The sequence below is a fragment of the Gadus morhua genome, chromosome 6 (genome assembly GCF_902167405.1).
Source record: "Gadus morhua chromosome 6, gadMor3.0, whole genome shotgun sequence".
Lineage (NCBI taxonomy): Eukaryota > Metazoa > Chordata > Actinopteri > Gadiformes > Gadidae > Gadus > Gadus morhua.
Window position 1 is genome coordinate 1,679,129 of NC_044053.1, and position 16,655 is coordinate 1,695,783.

The 16,655-nt window shown below is 48.5% G+C and overlaps 1 protein-coding gene across 1 annotated transcript; it reads right to left on the reverse strand.

Moving 5' to 3' along the window:
- Nucleotides 1–2,467: 2,467 nt before the first annotated feature.
- Nucleotides 2,468–3,772, reverse strand: LOC115545751 (protein asteroid homolog 1-like). Its single transcript, XM_030359172.1, has one exon. The coding sequence runs from the start codon at nucleotides 3,758–3,760 to the stop codon at nucleotides 2,468–2,470; it is 1,293 nt and encodes a 430-aa protein (XP_030215032.1). The 5' UTR covers nucleotides 3,761–3,772.
- Between the last annotated feature and the right edge of the window lie 12,883 nt (nucleotides 3,773–16,655).

Sequence of the window (16,655 nt, forward strand, 5' to 3'; positions counted from 1 at the left end):
TGTGCATAGTGTATCGCAGGGATGGTGGGAATAGCAGCTGCTCTCAGCCTAGTCTCGCCCTTTCTGGTCTCCACTAACCGGTCTGCCTCAAAATGTCCTGCAGAGTGACTCCACTTTAGGTATTTTTAATGAATCGAACATTAAGCTTCCCAATGGTGTGTTCTTTGTTTGTGTTTGATTAAGATCCCCTCACATGTTTTTTTGTCAGATTGCTGGTTTGAGCCGACCGTTTGGTTCTCCTCCCTGCGTCGGTGGGGAGGAGTACATCTGTACTCCTTTCTCTGAGCGATTGGAGCCTCCTCATGCAGCTCAGGAAACCGTGGTGGAGACTTTAGGACAACACGGAGGAAAGGGAGGATAAGCTGCTTATATGTTGCTGCTGATATGTATATATACTGTATATATATATATATATATATATATATGGATATCTGCATATATATGTATGGATATACTGTATAATTATATGTTGCAATGAAAGATCGATCAGCAGATCAAATTAACATTGGTTTTTATCAGAAAATCGATTATTTTAAACAAGCCCGAAACACAACTCATGATTCAGGCTTAGAAAAAGCCCACATCTTAATATTGTGATGAAACATCCTATTCTAATCTTTTACTGTTCTCAACTCTCCTTTTTCTTCCTTCCTAGGTTCTTATTGAAGCTGCAATGCCAAAATGATATGAAGAACAGGTTTTATAACTCTGTTGCTGCTTAATATAATCTATGACTAACGCTTTACCCCAACACTGTGCCCCATCAGCCCCCCCCCCCCCCCCCCCCCCCCCCCCCCCCGCTCACTCCCATCCCTCCCTCTACCGCTTCCTCCTCCTGCTTTTAACCTCCACCCAAGGCGCATCTGAGCCCTGATCCAGGCCTGCAGCCCCGCCCAGCTCCTCCTCCTCCTCCTCCTGCTCCTCTTGCTCCTCCTCCTGGCTGAATTGATTAATACACCCCATGCTCTGCCTCCACTGGGCTTCAGCCCAATCCCGCTCCTCCTCCCCCTTCTCCTCCTCCTCCCCCTCCTCCTCCCCCTCATCCAGGGTGTTGAGGTGAAGGTGCTCCATGCTGGCCCTCAGCTGGGCCTCAGGCCAGTCGGCCCCGGGGTCTGGCTGGGTCACTGCTCCCAGGAGCCTCCTGTACAGTCTTCTGAACTGGTCGTCCTGTACGATGTCCACTGGCTCCCTCTCCTGGAGCTGCCGGTGCACCAGCCTGCCCTGGTACAACCTGGACCAACCCGTCTGGGATCAATGAAGCACTGTCTTATCTTAAAAATACATTCGGTTGACCCCACCCGCGACTTTCTCTGTCACAAATTTTTATACGTTAACATTTCTCAGTATTTCACTGTTAAAATATCAGTCTTGTGATGTTGTCCTGTTATTTAAAGTTACTTCTGACTTTATATGATGGTCTCACTATGGAACAGTAATGTCTAGTTATGGTTTTGCAATGCAAACAGTACTGACTAGGTGATGGTGTTGCCATGGAAACAGTACTCTCTGGGTGATGGTGTTGCTATGGAAACAGTACTGTCCTGGTGATGGTGTTGCTATGGAAACAGTACTGTCTGGGTGTCTCACCAGGCGAAGTGGGGTTTAGGAAGGGGCTTGCAGAGCAGCAGGTTGAGCTGGGAGGCGTCCTTCAGGCAGGCCTGCCATTGGTTGAAGCTGTGAGCCACGACACCATCCAGAGGCTGAGAGAGGTGTTTGGTATCCCCCTGCCAGCCTTCACACACACAGACACACACACACACACACACACACACACACACACACACACACACACACACACACACACACACACACACACACACACACACACACACACACACAGGTGGTGAGTGTTTGTTTGTTTAGTTTTTATGCTAAGCACCATATATGCTACCTACCTGTTGTCCCTCCTGACCGTCGGTTCACTTCTCCTTGGACCATGACCATCAGCAGAGCTTTGAGGAGCGTCGGCTCAGGGCTGGCCCTCCTCCACCAGTAGCGGGTCACAGCCACTGGGAGGCGCAGGTGAGCCCTAACTCCCTTCAGTGTCTCTTCCTCCACGCCCAGCGTCTCCAGACACACCTGCAGCCTCACAGCGCGGTCTGCCTGGGAAGTGGGAACAAACTACATCCATTTAAAGGATAACCAAGAACTCTGAATTACGTTATAAAACTAAAATATTAATTTCACCAAGGTAGTGCTCAAAGAAGTTGGCAATATCGGTTGGAGTCAGAATTAGACGGATTTGATATGAATGAAGTGTTGCTATGACAAAAGAGACAGTCGATGATGATATACTGTCAGGTTTAAACTTATCCCTAACCCTAATTAAGTTACCCAAAAATAATCAGTTTGTAAATCTCCTGATATAACCTAGCTCTTGCATCGATTTAGCCTAGCCATATTCTTTGTTTGGAGATAACCATGACGACTGCCAGTGTCCTTCTATTATATAACTATGCTCTGTCTATCATCCAGCTAAAGGAGTCGGTAGGCCTACCTGGGGCGGAGAGACCAGACTCAGCGTCTGAGCGGCTCCTTGGACCAGCGGTTGCACCTTGACACCGATGAGCTCCAGACCGACCCGGTCCCACTCCTCCACCTCACCCCCCCTCTGTCCCAGCAGCAGCCCGTACATCACCTGCCGGATGGGCCGTGAGGTGAGGTTAGAGCTCTGCCGGTCGCTGCCCTCAACCTGGATTCGCAGGAATTTCCTTCTGTGCACAAGTATGTCATAGTCCAGTATGTTGGCCCCCAGGTCCCCTCTGGCCAGGGACACACGGACCCACTCAGGGACCCTGCTCCAGATCTCAGGAGGCAGCGGCGGAACAGTTCCCTCACTGAAAGACCTCCGCAGAGAGGAGCTGGGGAGTCGGTACTCTAGCATGGCGTTCTGCACCTCCGTCCGCATTTCCGTCCGCGCCTGTTGGCTAATGTTGGGTATGAGTGCCAACGCTGCTGTCAAGGTGTCTTCTGTTGTCCGGTCTGTCCTGGCTCCAAGCCAACTCAGGAGGCCCACCAGGCTAGCGGTTCTGAACTTCATTGTAGGACTTCCCGCTGGAACGTAACTGGCCCACTTAACATCTCTGAGGTTGACGTAGTCGTTCCCTGCCAAAGCGGCAAAGACGGGCAGCAGCTGGTGGTCGATTTTGTAAAGGTTACAGAAGCGGGACATGGTGTATCGCTTGCAGGAGATGTAACTCCTGGCCCCATTTGGTTTAACTGAGTCCCACTGGAATTGATCCAGGGGTAGAACCCCCCCTCGAAAGTTGTAGATGTATAAGTCAGTGTCTCCGGACAGCACCGGGCAGTACAAATCTCTGGCCAGGGCAGCCAGCTGGCCGTCAGCCTCTCCGAAGCACCTGACCAGCGGCACCTTCATGCTGTTCAGCGTCTCTTCGAACACTGTCGTGGTAAAGAGGGCATAAAAGCCCATTTTCTCACCCTTCAGAGCGTCAGGGATATTCTTGACACGTGTTCTTTGAAGGTCCATCCCCTGGTCTAGTTTGATGTCGCTGGGGCCCGAGCCTCCGTCAATCACAACTTTTGCTTTAATTTGACAGATGGCCAGAGCCTTGAAAAATGCCTGGACCTCCGCCTGGAAGGCCAGGTACTCCCCGCCGTGGTTCTGGTCCAGGTCGGCCTTGTTGTAGAGGATGTGGGCCAGGTTGATGCCGTCCACCACTAGCTTGCTGTCCCTGAAGTGGATGCCCTCGTAGATCTGTTTACCCTCCAGCAACGAGTACAAGCCCTTCACCCCCATGGTGACTGACAGGTCTAGCTCTAACTTCACCTATCTATGGTGACTGGACTAACCCAGAGAGGATTCCAGCTCCTTTATACACCACACACCCACACACGCGCGCGCGCACGCATGCACGCGCGCACACCCACACACACACACACACACCCACACACAAACAGGAACTCACCTGCACTAGGAGTGGCTCCTTAGTTCTCTCTCGGTTTCACTTTCCTGACATCAGCATGATATGACATCATCAACTACATCAACTGTAATAACCTGGTCACATGTCACATGTCAAATCAAATTTACGTGGTCGTCCCTGAGCAATGAAGCGAGGACGAGCAGCAGGTGGTGGACGAGGCGGGGAGCCCCCCCTTCCCGCCCTGTCAGCCGGCCCCCTGGGGTGCCCCCCTGCCGTTCCCGGACACCGTGAGTTGAATGGAGAGCCAGCGGGGCGGGGGGGGGGGATGCGGCGCACCAATGGGAAGGCAGCGTTGGAGACGGCCGGGAGCGGACCAGGGACTACGGGAAGGCAAGGAGGATGTGTGAGCGATGTGGGGCTACGAACTGTAATACAACAACGTTATGATGCACGCTGTCTCCGTGACGACCGCACCATCCGGGGGTCCCAGTGCGTCCAGTAGGGGGGCAGAGGACGAGCTCGGTGCAGAGCGTTCAACCGGGGGAATGAGCCGTTGATCCGCCGGACACCAACCTGCTGAGGCTCTCTAAGAACCGGGCTCCACAGGGGGGCAGGTCGGAGCCACGCCCTTCACACGGAGCGTGTACACAGATATCAGGACGTTCGGTTTCACACTGCCAGAGAACAAGGGTACGAAGAAAGTATCGAGTGAGGGGTGGAGCTGACGAGTGTTCACCGTGGAGCGCTGAAGCTCGGTGAATTCTTTGTTTGTGTCTTGGATGGAGCCGTCGGAGTATGACGCCAGGGTTTCCCAGCCCTCTGCAAAAGCTGACGGAGCGACCCATGGGACGACCCCCCCTCCGACCTCAGAACCCCTTAGGCCTCTGCAGGTTGCGGGGTCGTGACACAGTAAGGTCGTAGGGTCACGACCCCCCGGTCAGGTCCAGGGCGGGTCAGCTGTCCCGACGGAGTTCTAGACTGGAGGGAGGCTTGAGTTGTGCAAGTGAATTGTCTGTTGTGGTATTGTTTGTCTGAGGTAAAAATAAGTATGCTACCAACAACATTGTGCGTCAAGGAAACTCTTTCACAATTATCATGTATTTTGGCAGTTTCCATTGCTTCAGAATAACTGGAAAGAAATGAAAACCTTCATGGATAAGGTGCTAAAGGAAGCAAGTCCTTTCAGTTTTGAGGCATTGTATTTGGGTTTGAAACCGGACTCTTTGCCAAGATTTGCCAAGAAGTATGTTTAACATTATGTTGATAGCAAATAAGACAGCCCTTGCGAAAAAGTGGTTGACAACTGATATACCCAATGTTGAAGGCTGGTTTGATGTTATCCACACCATTTGTGATGGAGAAACTTACTTTTATTGTGAGACACAAACAAGAAAAGTGTTTTGCATCCTTGGTTGAGTCCATATCCAAACCTGGATCAGACTTTCCTTAATTTGAGATGTTCTGATTTATACACTACCTTCCTCACGGTTTTGTTGAAGCTGCTCAAATGTTGATTTTTATTTAAATTTTTTATGCAGACAAAAAAGTATAGCCTACTGTGATGGTGTGTTTGAGTGTACAGTATCAGTAGCCCTATACAGTGGGCCTATGTTAGGGAATGAATCCTGTTGGTCAGACTTCTTTATGGTACGGCCGGACCCCTTCCATCCTGGTGTCCAGTTTGATGTCACTGCCGTCCGAGCCTCCGTCCATCACAACGTATGCTTCGATTCGACAGTTGTCCAGTCTTGAAAAAAGCCTGGACCTCTGCCTGGAAGGCCAGGTATTCCCCGCTGTGGTTCTGGTCCAGGTTGGCCATGTTGTAGAGGAGGTGGGCCAGGTTGATGCCGTCCACCTGTAGCTTGCTGTCCCTGAAGCGGACGTCCTGTAGATCAGGCAGTAGTCCTCCAGCAGCGAGCACAAGCCTTTCACCCCCATGGTGACTGGCAGGTCGAGTTATGTCAAGTGCTGACTTCTATGGTGACTAGACTCACCCAGAGAGGATCCAAGCTGCTTTCTACATCCACACACACGCACACAAATACATGCAAACAAAAACATGCAAACACACGCATGCAAACACCGGCATTGGGAATGGCTCCTCAAATCTCTGTATGTTTCGCTTCTGGACATTTCAAAGGTGAATGAAGCAATGCAGCAGAAAGCGTACAGCCTACTGTACTCATGTGTTTGAGTGTACAGTATCAGTAGCCCTATAAAGTGGGGGAATGATCCCGTCGGTCAGACTTCTTCATGGTACGGCTGAACACTCCTTAACCCAGAACCCCCCCCCCACACAGACATACACACATCTTAGAAATACATTTTAGATGATGTAATGTATTTTGGCAAGATATATCATTCAATAGTCAAAGGCCACGCAGTCACACATTGTGGTTGAGAGGCTGTATGAATAGATTCATACCAGTGGTGCCTGCTGGTTTTTCAAAGAGGGGAATGTGCTCATTTCGGCTTACATCATATAAATTGCCAATTTTTTTTTTTTTAAATTCTGCTCTGTTCCTTTTCAAGAAAATGCTCTGTGACCCTGTCATACCAACTTTCTTTTCCAGTGACTGTACCATGGTCCTCTCAATGGCCAGCAGAGCTAGACTGCTTGAACGGCCTTGGCCCATGTGTTACAGGTGTAAGACTTCAGCCGCTTTAAACAGGAGAGGGTCCTTTCTAAACCTGCAGATGTAGCTCAAATTGTTCCCACTATTGAAAACAGTTTGTAAAGCTGAGACATTGCACTGTCCAACTCCATGTCTTTAATGAACACCAAGAAATCACACAACTTTCTCCTGTCACCCTGCTACTCCTGATCTAAAAACAGGCTTGGAGTTCAGACCTAAGGCTCTCTGAATCAAAGTGATGGCCAACTACCAAAACGATATTAAACCGAAGGAAATTCCCACAAGGTAATGTGGGTATTCTGTTAAACTGAAACATGGAATTGTGTTTATAAGTGTATGAAAGGTACGATGAAAATTGTGTAGCAATTTCGCCAAGGAAATATCAAGAAATAGGTTGCAGTTTGTCTTTTTGACTCGCTTGCAAAATCTGGGGGACTAAAGAGAGCTTTGGCAACGTTTTATTGTTCAAAATCGCTGTCAATCAAACGTCTACTCAGTCTTTCGCAGACCCTCCAATCACGCAGAAGGCCCCTGTCCAGGCCAGCCCACTCCTTCCTTCACCCCCAGAGACGTTTAGCATCCGTGGGAGGGACATAATCGCAGCATTATCCAATGACTGTCGAACTTTAGACACAAAAAAAAGCTGTTATGTGCAGCCCCTTTGAAGTCGATGGACACTGAGCTTCAACAGGCAAATGCACTGTGACGCTACGGTAATGTATGAGAAGGAATTCGAGTCAGTCGACCTGCGATAAGCTGCTGATTCTGAATGAACTAGTGTACGAGATAGACGTGTTGTAACACATTTCTAGTCAAAGAAATAGTATATATTTGACCATTTACTTTTTTTGAAAGTTTAGGGGAGGCCGAGCTTCCCTTGAAGTTTGAGAGAAATCGCCACTGATTCATACGCAAACGTTTTCAGGGGAGGTCGGACTTCCTCACACGTTCAGGGTAGGTCACGCATCTGACAGGTTTTACAACAATGACGCCCGCCAGGAATGTCCTGACATCGAAAATGAAAACATAGGTCAGGAGATGTCGGGCAGCTGCATTCCTCTATAGACCCATTGTTCAGTCAGTATTTATACACAATAGGAGAATTACAAACTAGGCCTCACTAAGTTTTGCTTCTGGACATTTCAAAGATATCACATCATCAACTCCAGATCCTGGTCCCATGAAGCAATGCAGCAGATGCAGAAACCTTATAGCCTACTGTACTGATGTGTGTGAGTGTACAGTATCAGTAGCCCTATACAGTGGGCCTATATTAGGGAATGGGTCCCGTTGGTCAGACTTCTTCATGGTACGGCCGGACCCCTTCAGGGTCCCCTGGACACTCCTAGACTCAGAGGCCCCCCACACACACACACACACACACTTTACAAATCAGATTGTAATTGTAAATAGTAATTGTAATTTACATCTTAGAAATACATTTTAGATTATGTTGAAATGTATTTTGGCATGATATATCATTAAATAGTGAAGTCACGCATTGTGGTTGAGAGGCTGAGACCCTCCAATCATCACGCAGAAGGCCAGCGTCCAGGCAAGCCCACTCCATTCACCCCCAGAGACTTTGAGTGTCCGTGGGAGGGACATAATCGCAGCATTATCCAATGGCCGTTGACTTTAGACACTAAAAAAGGCTGTTCTATGCAGCCCCATTGAAGTCGATGGACGCTGAGCTTCAACAGGCAAATGCACAGTGACGCTACAGGAAAGTATGAAAAGGAAATCTACTCAGTTGACCTGTGACAAGCAGCTGATTCTGAACGAGCTCGTCTTCGAGATGGACGTGTTCTAACGCATTTATAGTCAATGAAATTTTTAACACAATAATATATATTTGACCCTTTCATTTTCAGAAAATTTAGGGGAAGCCGATCTTCCCTTGCAGTTTTAGAGAAATCGCCCCTGATTCATACGCCAACGTTTTCAGGGTAGGTCGGACTTCCTCACGTGTTCAGGGTAGGTCACGCGTTTGACAAGTTTTACAACAATGATGCCGGCAAGGAATGTTCCGACGTCGAAAATGAAAGTGAAATGTAGAGTAGCATAGCTCAGGAGATGGTCGGGCAGCAGCATTCCTCTATAGAGCCATCGCTAGGTAGGAATTTATACACAATAGGCGAATTACTAACTAGCCAACAATAGCACTCACTAAAGACGCATTCAACTAAACACGTTGCATTTGAAAGTTTCTCCAATGGGTAATAGATGAAATTCTCAGATTCTATATAATATTTAAGGCATATAACTTTCACCGAAATCTAGGGATGGGAATTGATAAGAATTTCACTTTTCCGATTCTGCTTATCGATCTGATTCCTTAACGATTCTCTTATCGATTCTCATTGGGTGAGAAAATAAGTACAAATGTGTTTGTTTGTATTACATCTCTTTAATATCTGATCAGAAGTGTGTCTAGTATTAGGAAATTGTAAATTTTCACATCAATTGGTCTAGACAAAAAAAAAATGTTTGGCTTTTTATGCCCAAATGCCATCATTATGTGCCATACAACAAAAAACACAGACTGAAAACAGTCAAGTAAGAGCTTGTGCCTTTTGGTATACTAACAGAGCTCATTTGCATTCAACTTGTAACAAAATTCAACAGACAAAAACAAAATAAATAAGTCTTCTGTAAAGATAAGAACACAACTAACAACTTTGGCAAATTAACAATTTTTGTGCTGCTTGATTCACTTTTTTTGTGCTGCTTGATTCACTCGTTGACATCCGTTGGATGTCAACGAGTTCTCTGACTTCTTACCGGCAGGGGGGGAAGGTACTACTCGGCCGGGCCAGTTCGCCAGCGCTCAACTGCAGGACGACGCCCTAAAGCAGGACTCGGAGAGTTGCTTACCGCACCCACATTTTAGCACCAGGGCTGCTCTACAGGGTAGTGAAAAAAGAGGGGGAGGGGACGGAACAATTAGTGGTCCGGCGACCATACGTCAGTAAGGTGCTCTGTATGGCCCACACACACCTCCTGGGAGAACATCTGGGCATGGATAAAACCCGGGACTGGGTCTTAGCGAGGTTTTACTGGCCAGGGGTAAAGAGGGATGTAGAACAGCATTGCCAGGCGTGTCCCGAGTGTCAGCGTGTAGCCCCTAGGGCCACGGCCAGACACCCCCTTATTCCCATGCCCATCATAGAGACACCGTTCGACCGGATAGCCCTTGACATTGTGGGGCCCCTCCCCAAGACAGCCGGGGACACGATACATCCTGGTGCTGGTGGACTACGCCACCAGGTACCCAGAAGCCCTACCCCTACGCGCGGCAACAGCTAAGGCATTAGCCAAGGAGCTCTTGCTTCTGTTTAGCCGGGTGGGGATAGCCAGGGAGGCACTGGGCCTGGTCTCTCTCCCTCTGGGCCAGGTCTCTTTCCTTCTGGGCCAGGTCTCTCCCCCCTGGGCCAGGTCTCTCTCCCTCTGGGCCAGGTCTCTTTCCCTCTGGGCCAGGGCTCTTTCCCTCTGGGCCAGATCTCTCTCCCTCTGGGCCAGGTCTCTCTCCCTCTGGGAAGGATGGTCTCACTGCTTGTGGGCCAGGTGGTCTCCTTCCTTGTGGGACAGGTGGTCTCCTTCCTTAATGGCCAGGTGGTCTCCTTTCTTGTGGGCCAGGTGGTCTCCTTCCTTGGGGGCCAGGTGGTCTCCTTCCTTGTGGGCCTGGTGGTCTCCTTCCTTGGGGGCCAGGTGGTCTCCTTCCTTGGGGGCCAGGTGGTCTCCTTCCTTGTGGGCCTGGTGGTCTCCTTCCTTGGGGGCCAGGTGGTCTCCTTACTTGAGGGCCAGGTGGTCTCATTCCTTGGGGGCCAGGTGGTCTCCTTGCTTGGGGGCCAGGTGGTCTCCTTCCTTGTGGGCCAGGTGGTCTCCTTCCTTGTGGGCCTGGTGGTCTCCTTCCTTGGGGGCCAGGTGGTCTCCTTCCTTGGGGGCTAGTCCCCAGACCGCAGAGCCCTCCTCAACCTTCAAAGAGAGAGAGTACAAAAGAGCGGAGAAGATCAACATTTTGAAAATAAACAACCTACCAAAAACGTAATCTCTGTGCCCTTCCTCTCGACCTTTAGCCATTGAGAAATGATTCAATTAGCAGGGAAGAGGGATTCCCTAAACCAATCAGGGAAGGGATCCCAATATTGGTTGAAAATTAGCAAAGAGCTGTCTTCAATCTAAATTGTCTCATAATGAGGAGGGCGCATTCGACCTATACACATGTTCTCCTAGAGCATTTCACTCTGTAAGATTACATTTAAATTAGAGCTCTTGAATCTAACCTACAGCTCCTTTAAGTCACAACTCACATCCTGTGTGCCAGCAGAGGTAACATCTTTTTTTTACATTGGATTTATTGAGTTGACTTGCAATAAGCGCACTCAACAACGAAGATACAACCCAAAAAGTGAAAGCAAAGGGCTTTCAGTGCTACTATAAAGAATCAAGAGATCACGGTGACACCCAGACAGATTGTTCCATTGCTCTCTGAGAGCCCCTTGACTCCTGTAGCCCTGTCTGCGTGAGTGTTGACATCCCAGGTCGCCGTGGCGACCTGCGGACCAGCTGGGCCGACCTGCTGTTGGAGGAAGGCCGCGAAGGACTGGACGGACGCGACCAGGTCGTCGCTCACCTGAAGACGTGCGTCAGCAAGCACACGGGGAACAGTGTTTAAAAGACAGGTGATAGATACAAAGACAGCGAGGCTCTGTGCTTGTTTCAGCAGCTCTGAAATGCAAACAACCCCACGATCAGCATCTAGGTGAGTCCTCGGTTTCTTTTTTTAAGAAATAGGCGACTCACAGGATCTCTTCCCTGATTCCTCGAAGGCCCACCAGATTCTTCCAATGTCACATGTGTGTGTGGTAATGTGTGGTTTTCAGTAAAAATGGCAAACCATCGTTGCTCGCCCTTTCTCTCCAGCACAGGGTCCACAAAGTTTAAGCATTGCATGAAAACAAGTCCAGCCAATTGAGTGCACCGCAGTGCTAGACAAATCATGCCTCTCGGTTCCAGGGGGGGGGAGAGGGTCTGCTGCGCCGGCCGTCCTCCCTATCCTCTGTATCGCCTGGAGCATCGCTTATCCGTCTGTAGGCCTCTTGGAGAGCCTCCATCTCACTACCACAGCTCTGTCCATAGGACTGACCAGAGAGAGAGAGAGAGAGAGAGAGAGAGAGAGAGAGAGAGAGAGAGAGAGAGAGAGAGAGAGAGAGAGAGAGAGAGAGAGAGAGAGAGAGAGAGAGAGAGAGAGAGAGAGAGAGACACGGATAGAGAGAGAGACACGGATAGAGAGAGAGACACGGACAGAGAGAGAGAGAGAGCTTCATGGTGTGTTAGTAGGCGCAGGAGTTACCTTTTTCCTCCGAGAAGGCCGGGTCCTTCGCTGGTAGCTGCGTGGACTTTCTATGGCAATTTACTTGAGTTAAATGGTTTGCTCTATAAATACATCAGGTTTAAACAAATTTGAGGTATATTAAATTTCCTTTGTGTAGGTTTAACTCAAAAACGAAACACATTGGTAAAACATGTACTAGATTAATAATATGAGAAACATACCACTATTTCGGGAGCAATAAACTACGTTGTCTCCCTTTCAGGGACCCATAGATTTTTATAAAACTTCTAATGCAAAAAAATCTTGTTCTGATGCAAAAAAAAAAAAGGGTGCTAATTTTCAGTTAAAACGAAACCGCTTGCATTATTTTATCAGCTGTGGGCGTTTTCATTGCCATAAAAACGTGAGCTAATCAACAAGTGCAACATGTTCTAGACCAGTGGTTCTCAATTATTTTCTGTCATTCCCACCCTAGGAGACAGATATTTTTTCGCGCCTTCCCTACCTGCTAATATTTACTTATTTAGATTAATATAATTAGCGGAGATAACATCTGCAACAGCTTAAAACAATTTCCATTTTCAGTTTATTAACTCAATTTGTAAAATTTGAACAAGACTGCTAAGTCTGTGTGAATCTCAAAACAGAGAAACAAGAGGATATGATTCACTGGGATTTGGATTTAATTAAAAATATTTTGAAACAGTAAACATTGGTCACTTGTCTGCTTCATCAGCTTATGCCCTTTCAAAAAAAATTATATATGTTCATCTTTCAAGCATTTTTTTATTAGCTAAGGGCCTTCATGAGTCTCATAGTATTAGAACATGTTGTACTTGTTGATTAGCTCACATTGATATGGCAATGAACATGCCCTCAGCTGATAAAATAATGCCAGCGTTTTTTTTCAACTGAAAATTAGCACCCATGTCAACTTTTTCTGCTCCTTGCACCTTATCATGCTACGCAGCATTACAAGCCCCTGCTGACTAAAACATGAAATGTGTTTTGGCATGATATATCATTAAATAGTGAAGTCACGCATTGTGGTTGAGAGGCTGAGACCCTCCAATCATCACGCAGAAGGCCAGCGTCCAGGCAAGCCCACTCCATTCACCCCCAGAGACTTTGAGTGTCCGTGGGAGGGACATAATCGCAGCATTATCCAATGGCCGTTGACTTTAGACACTAAAAAAGGCTGTTCTATGCAGCCCCATTGAAGTCGATGGACGCTGAGCTTCAACAGGCAAATGCACAGTGACGCTACAGGAAAGTATGAAAAGGAAATCTACTCAGTTGACCTGTGACAAGCAGCTGATTCTGAACGAGCTCGTCTTCGAGATGGACGTGTTCTAACGCATTTATAGTCAATGAAATTTTTAACACAATAATATATATTTGACCCTTTCATTTTCAGAAAATTTAGGGGAAGCCGATCTTCCCTTGCAGTTTTAGAGAAATCGCCCCTGATTCATACGCCAACGTTTTCAGGGTAGGTCGGACTTCCTCACGTGTTCAGGGTAGGTCACGCGTTTGACAAGTTTTACAACAATGATGCCGGCAAGGAATGTTCCGACGTCGAAAATGAAAGTGAAATGTAGAGTAGCATAGCTCAGGAGATGGTCGGGCAGCAGCATTCCTCTATAGAGCCATCGCTAGGTAGGAATTTATACACAATAGGCGAATTACTAACTAGCCAACAATAGCACTCACTAAAGACGCATTCAACTAAACACGTTGCATTTGAAAGTTTCTCCAATGGGTAATAGATGAAATTCTCAGATTCTATATAATATTTAAGGCATATAACTTTCACCGAAATCTAGGGATGGGAATTGATAAGAATTTCACTTTTCCGATTCCGATTCTGCTTATCGATCTGATTCCTTAACGATTCTCTTATCGATTCTCATTGGGTGAGAAAATAAGTACAAATGTGTTTGTTTGTATTACATCTCTTTAATATCTGATCAGAAGTGTGTCTAGTATTAGGAAATTGTAAATTTTCACATCAATTGGTCTAGACAAAAAAAAAATGTTTGGCTTTTTATGCCCAAATGCCATCATTATGTGCCATACAACAAAAAACACAGACTGAAAACAGTCAAGTAAGAGCTTGTGCCTTTTGGTATACTAACAGAGCTCATTTGCATTCAACTTGTAACAAAATTCAACAGACAAAAACAAAATAAATAAGTCTTCTGTAAAGATAAGAACACAACTAACAACTTTGGCAAATTAACAATTTTTGTGCTGCTTGATTCACTTTTTTTGTGCTGCTTGATTCACTCGTTGACATCCGTTGGATGTCAACGAGTTCTCTGACTTCTTACCGGCAGGGGGGGAAGGTACTACTCGGCCGGGCCAGTTCGCCAGCGCTCAACTGCAGGACGACGCCCTAAAGCAGGGCTCGGAGAGTTGCTTACCGCACCCACATTTTAGCACCAGGGCTGCTCTACAGGGTAGTGAAAAAAGAGGGGGAGGGGACGGAACAATTAGTGGTCCGGCGACCATACGTCAGTAAGGTGCTCTGTATGGCCCACGCACACCTCCTGGGAGCACATCTGGGCATGGATAAAACCCGGGACTGGGTCTTAGCGAGGTTTTACTGGCCAGGGGTAAAGAGGGATGTAGAACAGCATTGCCAGGCGTGTCCCGAGTGTCAGCGTGTAGCCCCTAGGGCCACGGCCAGACACCCCCTTATTCCCATGCCCATCATAGAGACACCGTTCGACCGGATAGCCCTTGACATTGTGGGGCCCCTCCCCAAGACAGCCGGGGACACGATACATCCTGGTGCTGGTGGACTACGCCACCAGGTACCCAGAAGCCCTACCCCTACGCGCGGCAACAGCTAAGGCATTAGCCAAGGAGCTCTTGCTTCTGTTTAGCCGGGTGGGGATAGCCAGGGAGGCACTGGGCCTGGTCTCTCTCCCTCTAGGCCAGGTCTCTTTCCTTCTGGGCCAGGTCTCTCCCCCCTGGGCCAGGTCTCTCTCCCTCTGGGCCAGGTCTCTTTCCCTCTGGGCCAGGGCTCTTTCCCTCTGGGCCAGATCTCTCTCCCTCTGGGCCAGGTCTCTCTCCCTCTGGGAAGGATGGTCTCACTGCTTGTGGGCCAGGTGGTCTCCTTCCTTGTGGGACAGGTGGTCTCCTTCCTTGATGGCCAGGTGGTCTCCTTTCTTGTGGGCCAGGTGGTCTCCTTCCTTGGGGGCCAGGTGGTCTCCTTCCTTGTGGGCCTGGTGGTCTCCTTCCTTGGGGGCCAGGTGGTCTCCTTCCTTGGGGGCCAGGTGGTCTCCTTCCTTGTGGGCCTGGTGGTCTCCTTCCTTGTGGGCCAGGTGGTCTCCTTACTTGAGGGCCAGGTGGTCTCATTCCTTGGGGGCCAGGTGGTCTCCTTGCTTGGGGGCCAGGTGGTCTCCTTCCTTGTGGGCCAGGTGGTCTCCTTCCTTGTGGGCCTGGTGGTCTCCTTCCTTGGGGGCCAGGTGGTCTCCTTCCTTGGGGGCTAGTCCCCAGACCGCAGAGCCCTCCTCAACCTTCAAAGAGAGAGAGTACAAAAGAGCGGAGAAGATCAACATTTTGAAAATAAACAACCTACCAAAAACGTAATCTCTGTGCCCTTCCTCTCGACCTTTAGCCATTGAGAAATGATTCAATTAGCAGGGAAGAGGGATTCCCTAAACCAATCAGGGAAGGGATCCCAATATTGGTTGAAAATTAGCAAAGAGCTGTCTTCAATCTAAATTGTCTCATAATGAGGAGGGCGCATTCGACCTATACACATGTTCTCCTAGAGCATTTCACTCTGTAAGATTACATTTAAATTAGAGCTCTTGAATCTAACCTACAGCTCCTTTAAGTCACAACTCACATCCTGTGTGCCAGCAGAGGTAACATCTTTTTTTTACATTGGATTTATTGAGTTGACTTGCAATAAGCGCACTCAACAACGAAGATACAACCCAAAAAGTGAAAGCAAAGGGCTTTCAGTGCTACTATAAAGAATCAAGAGATCACGGTGACACCCAGACAGATTGTTCCATTGCTCTCTGAGAGCCCCTTGACTCCTGTAGCCCTGTCTGCGTGAGCGTTGACATCCCAGGTCGCCGTGGCGACCTGCGGACCAGCGGGGGCGACCTGCTGTTGGAGGAAGGCGGCGAAGGACTGGACGGACGCGACCAGGTCGTCGCTCACCTGAGGACCTGCGTCTGCAACCACACGGGGAACAGTGTTTAAAAGACAGGTGATAGATACAAAGACAGCGAGGCTCTGTGCTTGTTTCAGCAGCTCTGAAATGCAAACAACCCCACGATCTGCATCTAGGTGAGTCCTTGGTTTCTTTTTTTAAGAAATAGGCGACTCACAGGATCTCTTCCCTGATTCCTTGAAGGCCCACCAGATTCTTTCAATGTCACATGTGTGTGTGGTAATGTGTGGTTTTCAGTAAAAATGGCAAACCATCGTTGCTCGCCCTTTCTCTCCGGCACAGGGTCCACATGAAGCTTAAAGTTTAAGCATTGCATGAAAACAAGTCCAGCCAGTTGAGTGCATCGCAGTGCCAGAGAAATCATGCCTCTACTCTTAGACGACTAACATGACATATAGCACGACGTACAAAATAACAATCATTCAAAGCCCCTCAGGTTGTTTTCTTTTCGAACCCCTCTCACCGACCCGGGAGGCGGGAGGTGTCTGTCTCCTGGGACAGTTCCAGGGCGGAGGGAGAGGGTCTGCTGCGCTGGGCGTCTACCCTATCCTCTGTAACGCCTGGAGCATCGCTTATCTGTCTGTAGGCCTCTTGGA

Bases quoted from the DNA above. Each gene is read 5' to 3' on its own strand.
- LOC115545751 (XM_030359172.1), bottom strand. From the start codon at position 3,760: ATGGGGGTGAAGGGCTTGTACTCGTTGCTGGAGGGTAAACAGATCTAC.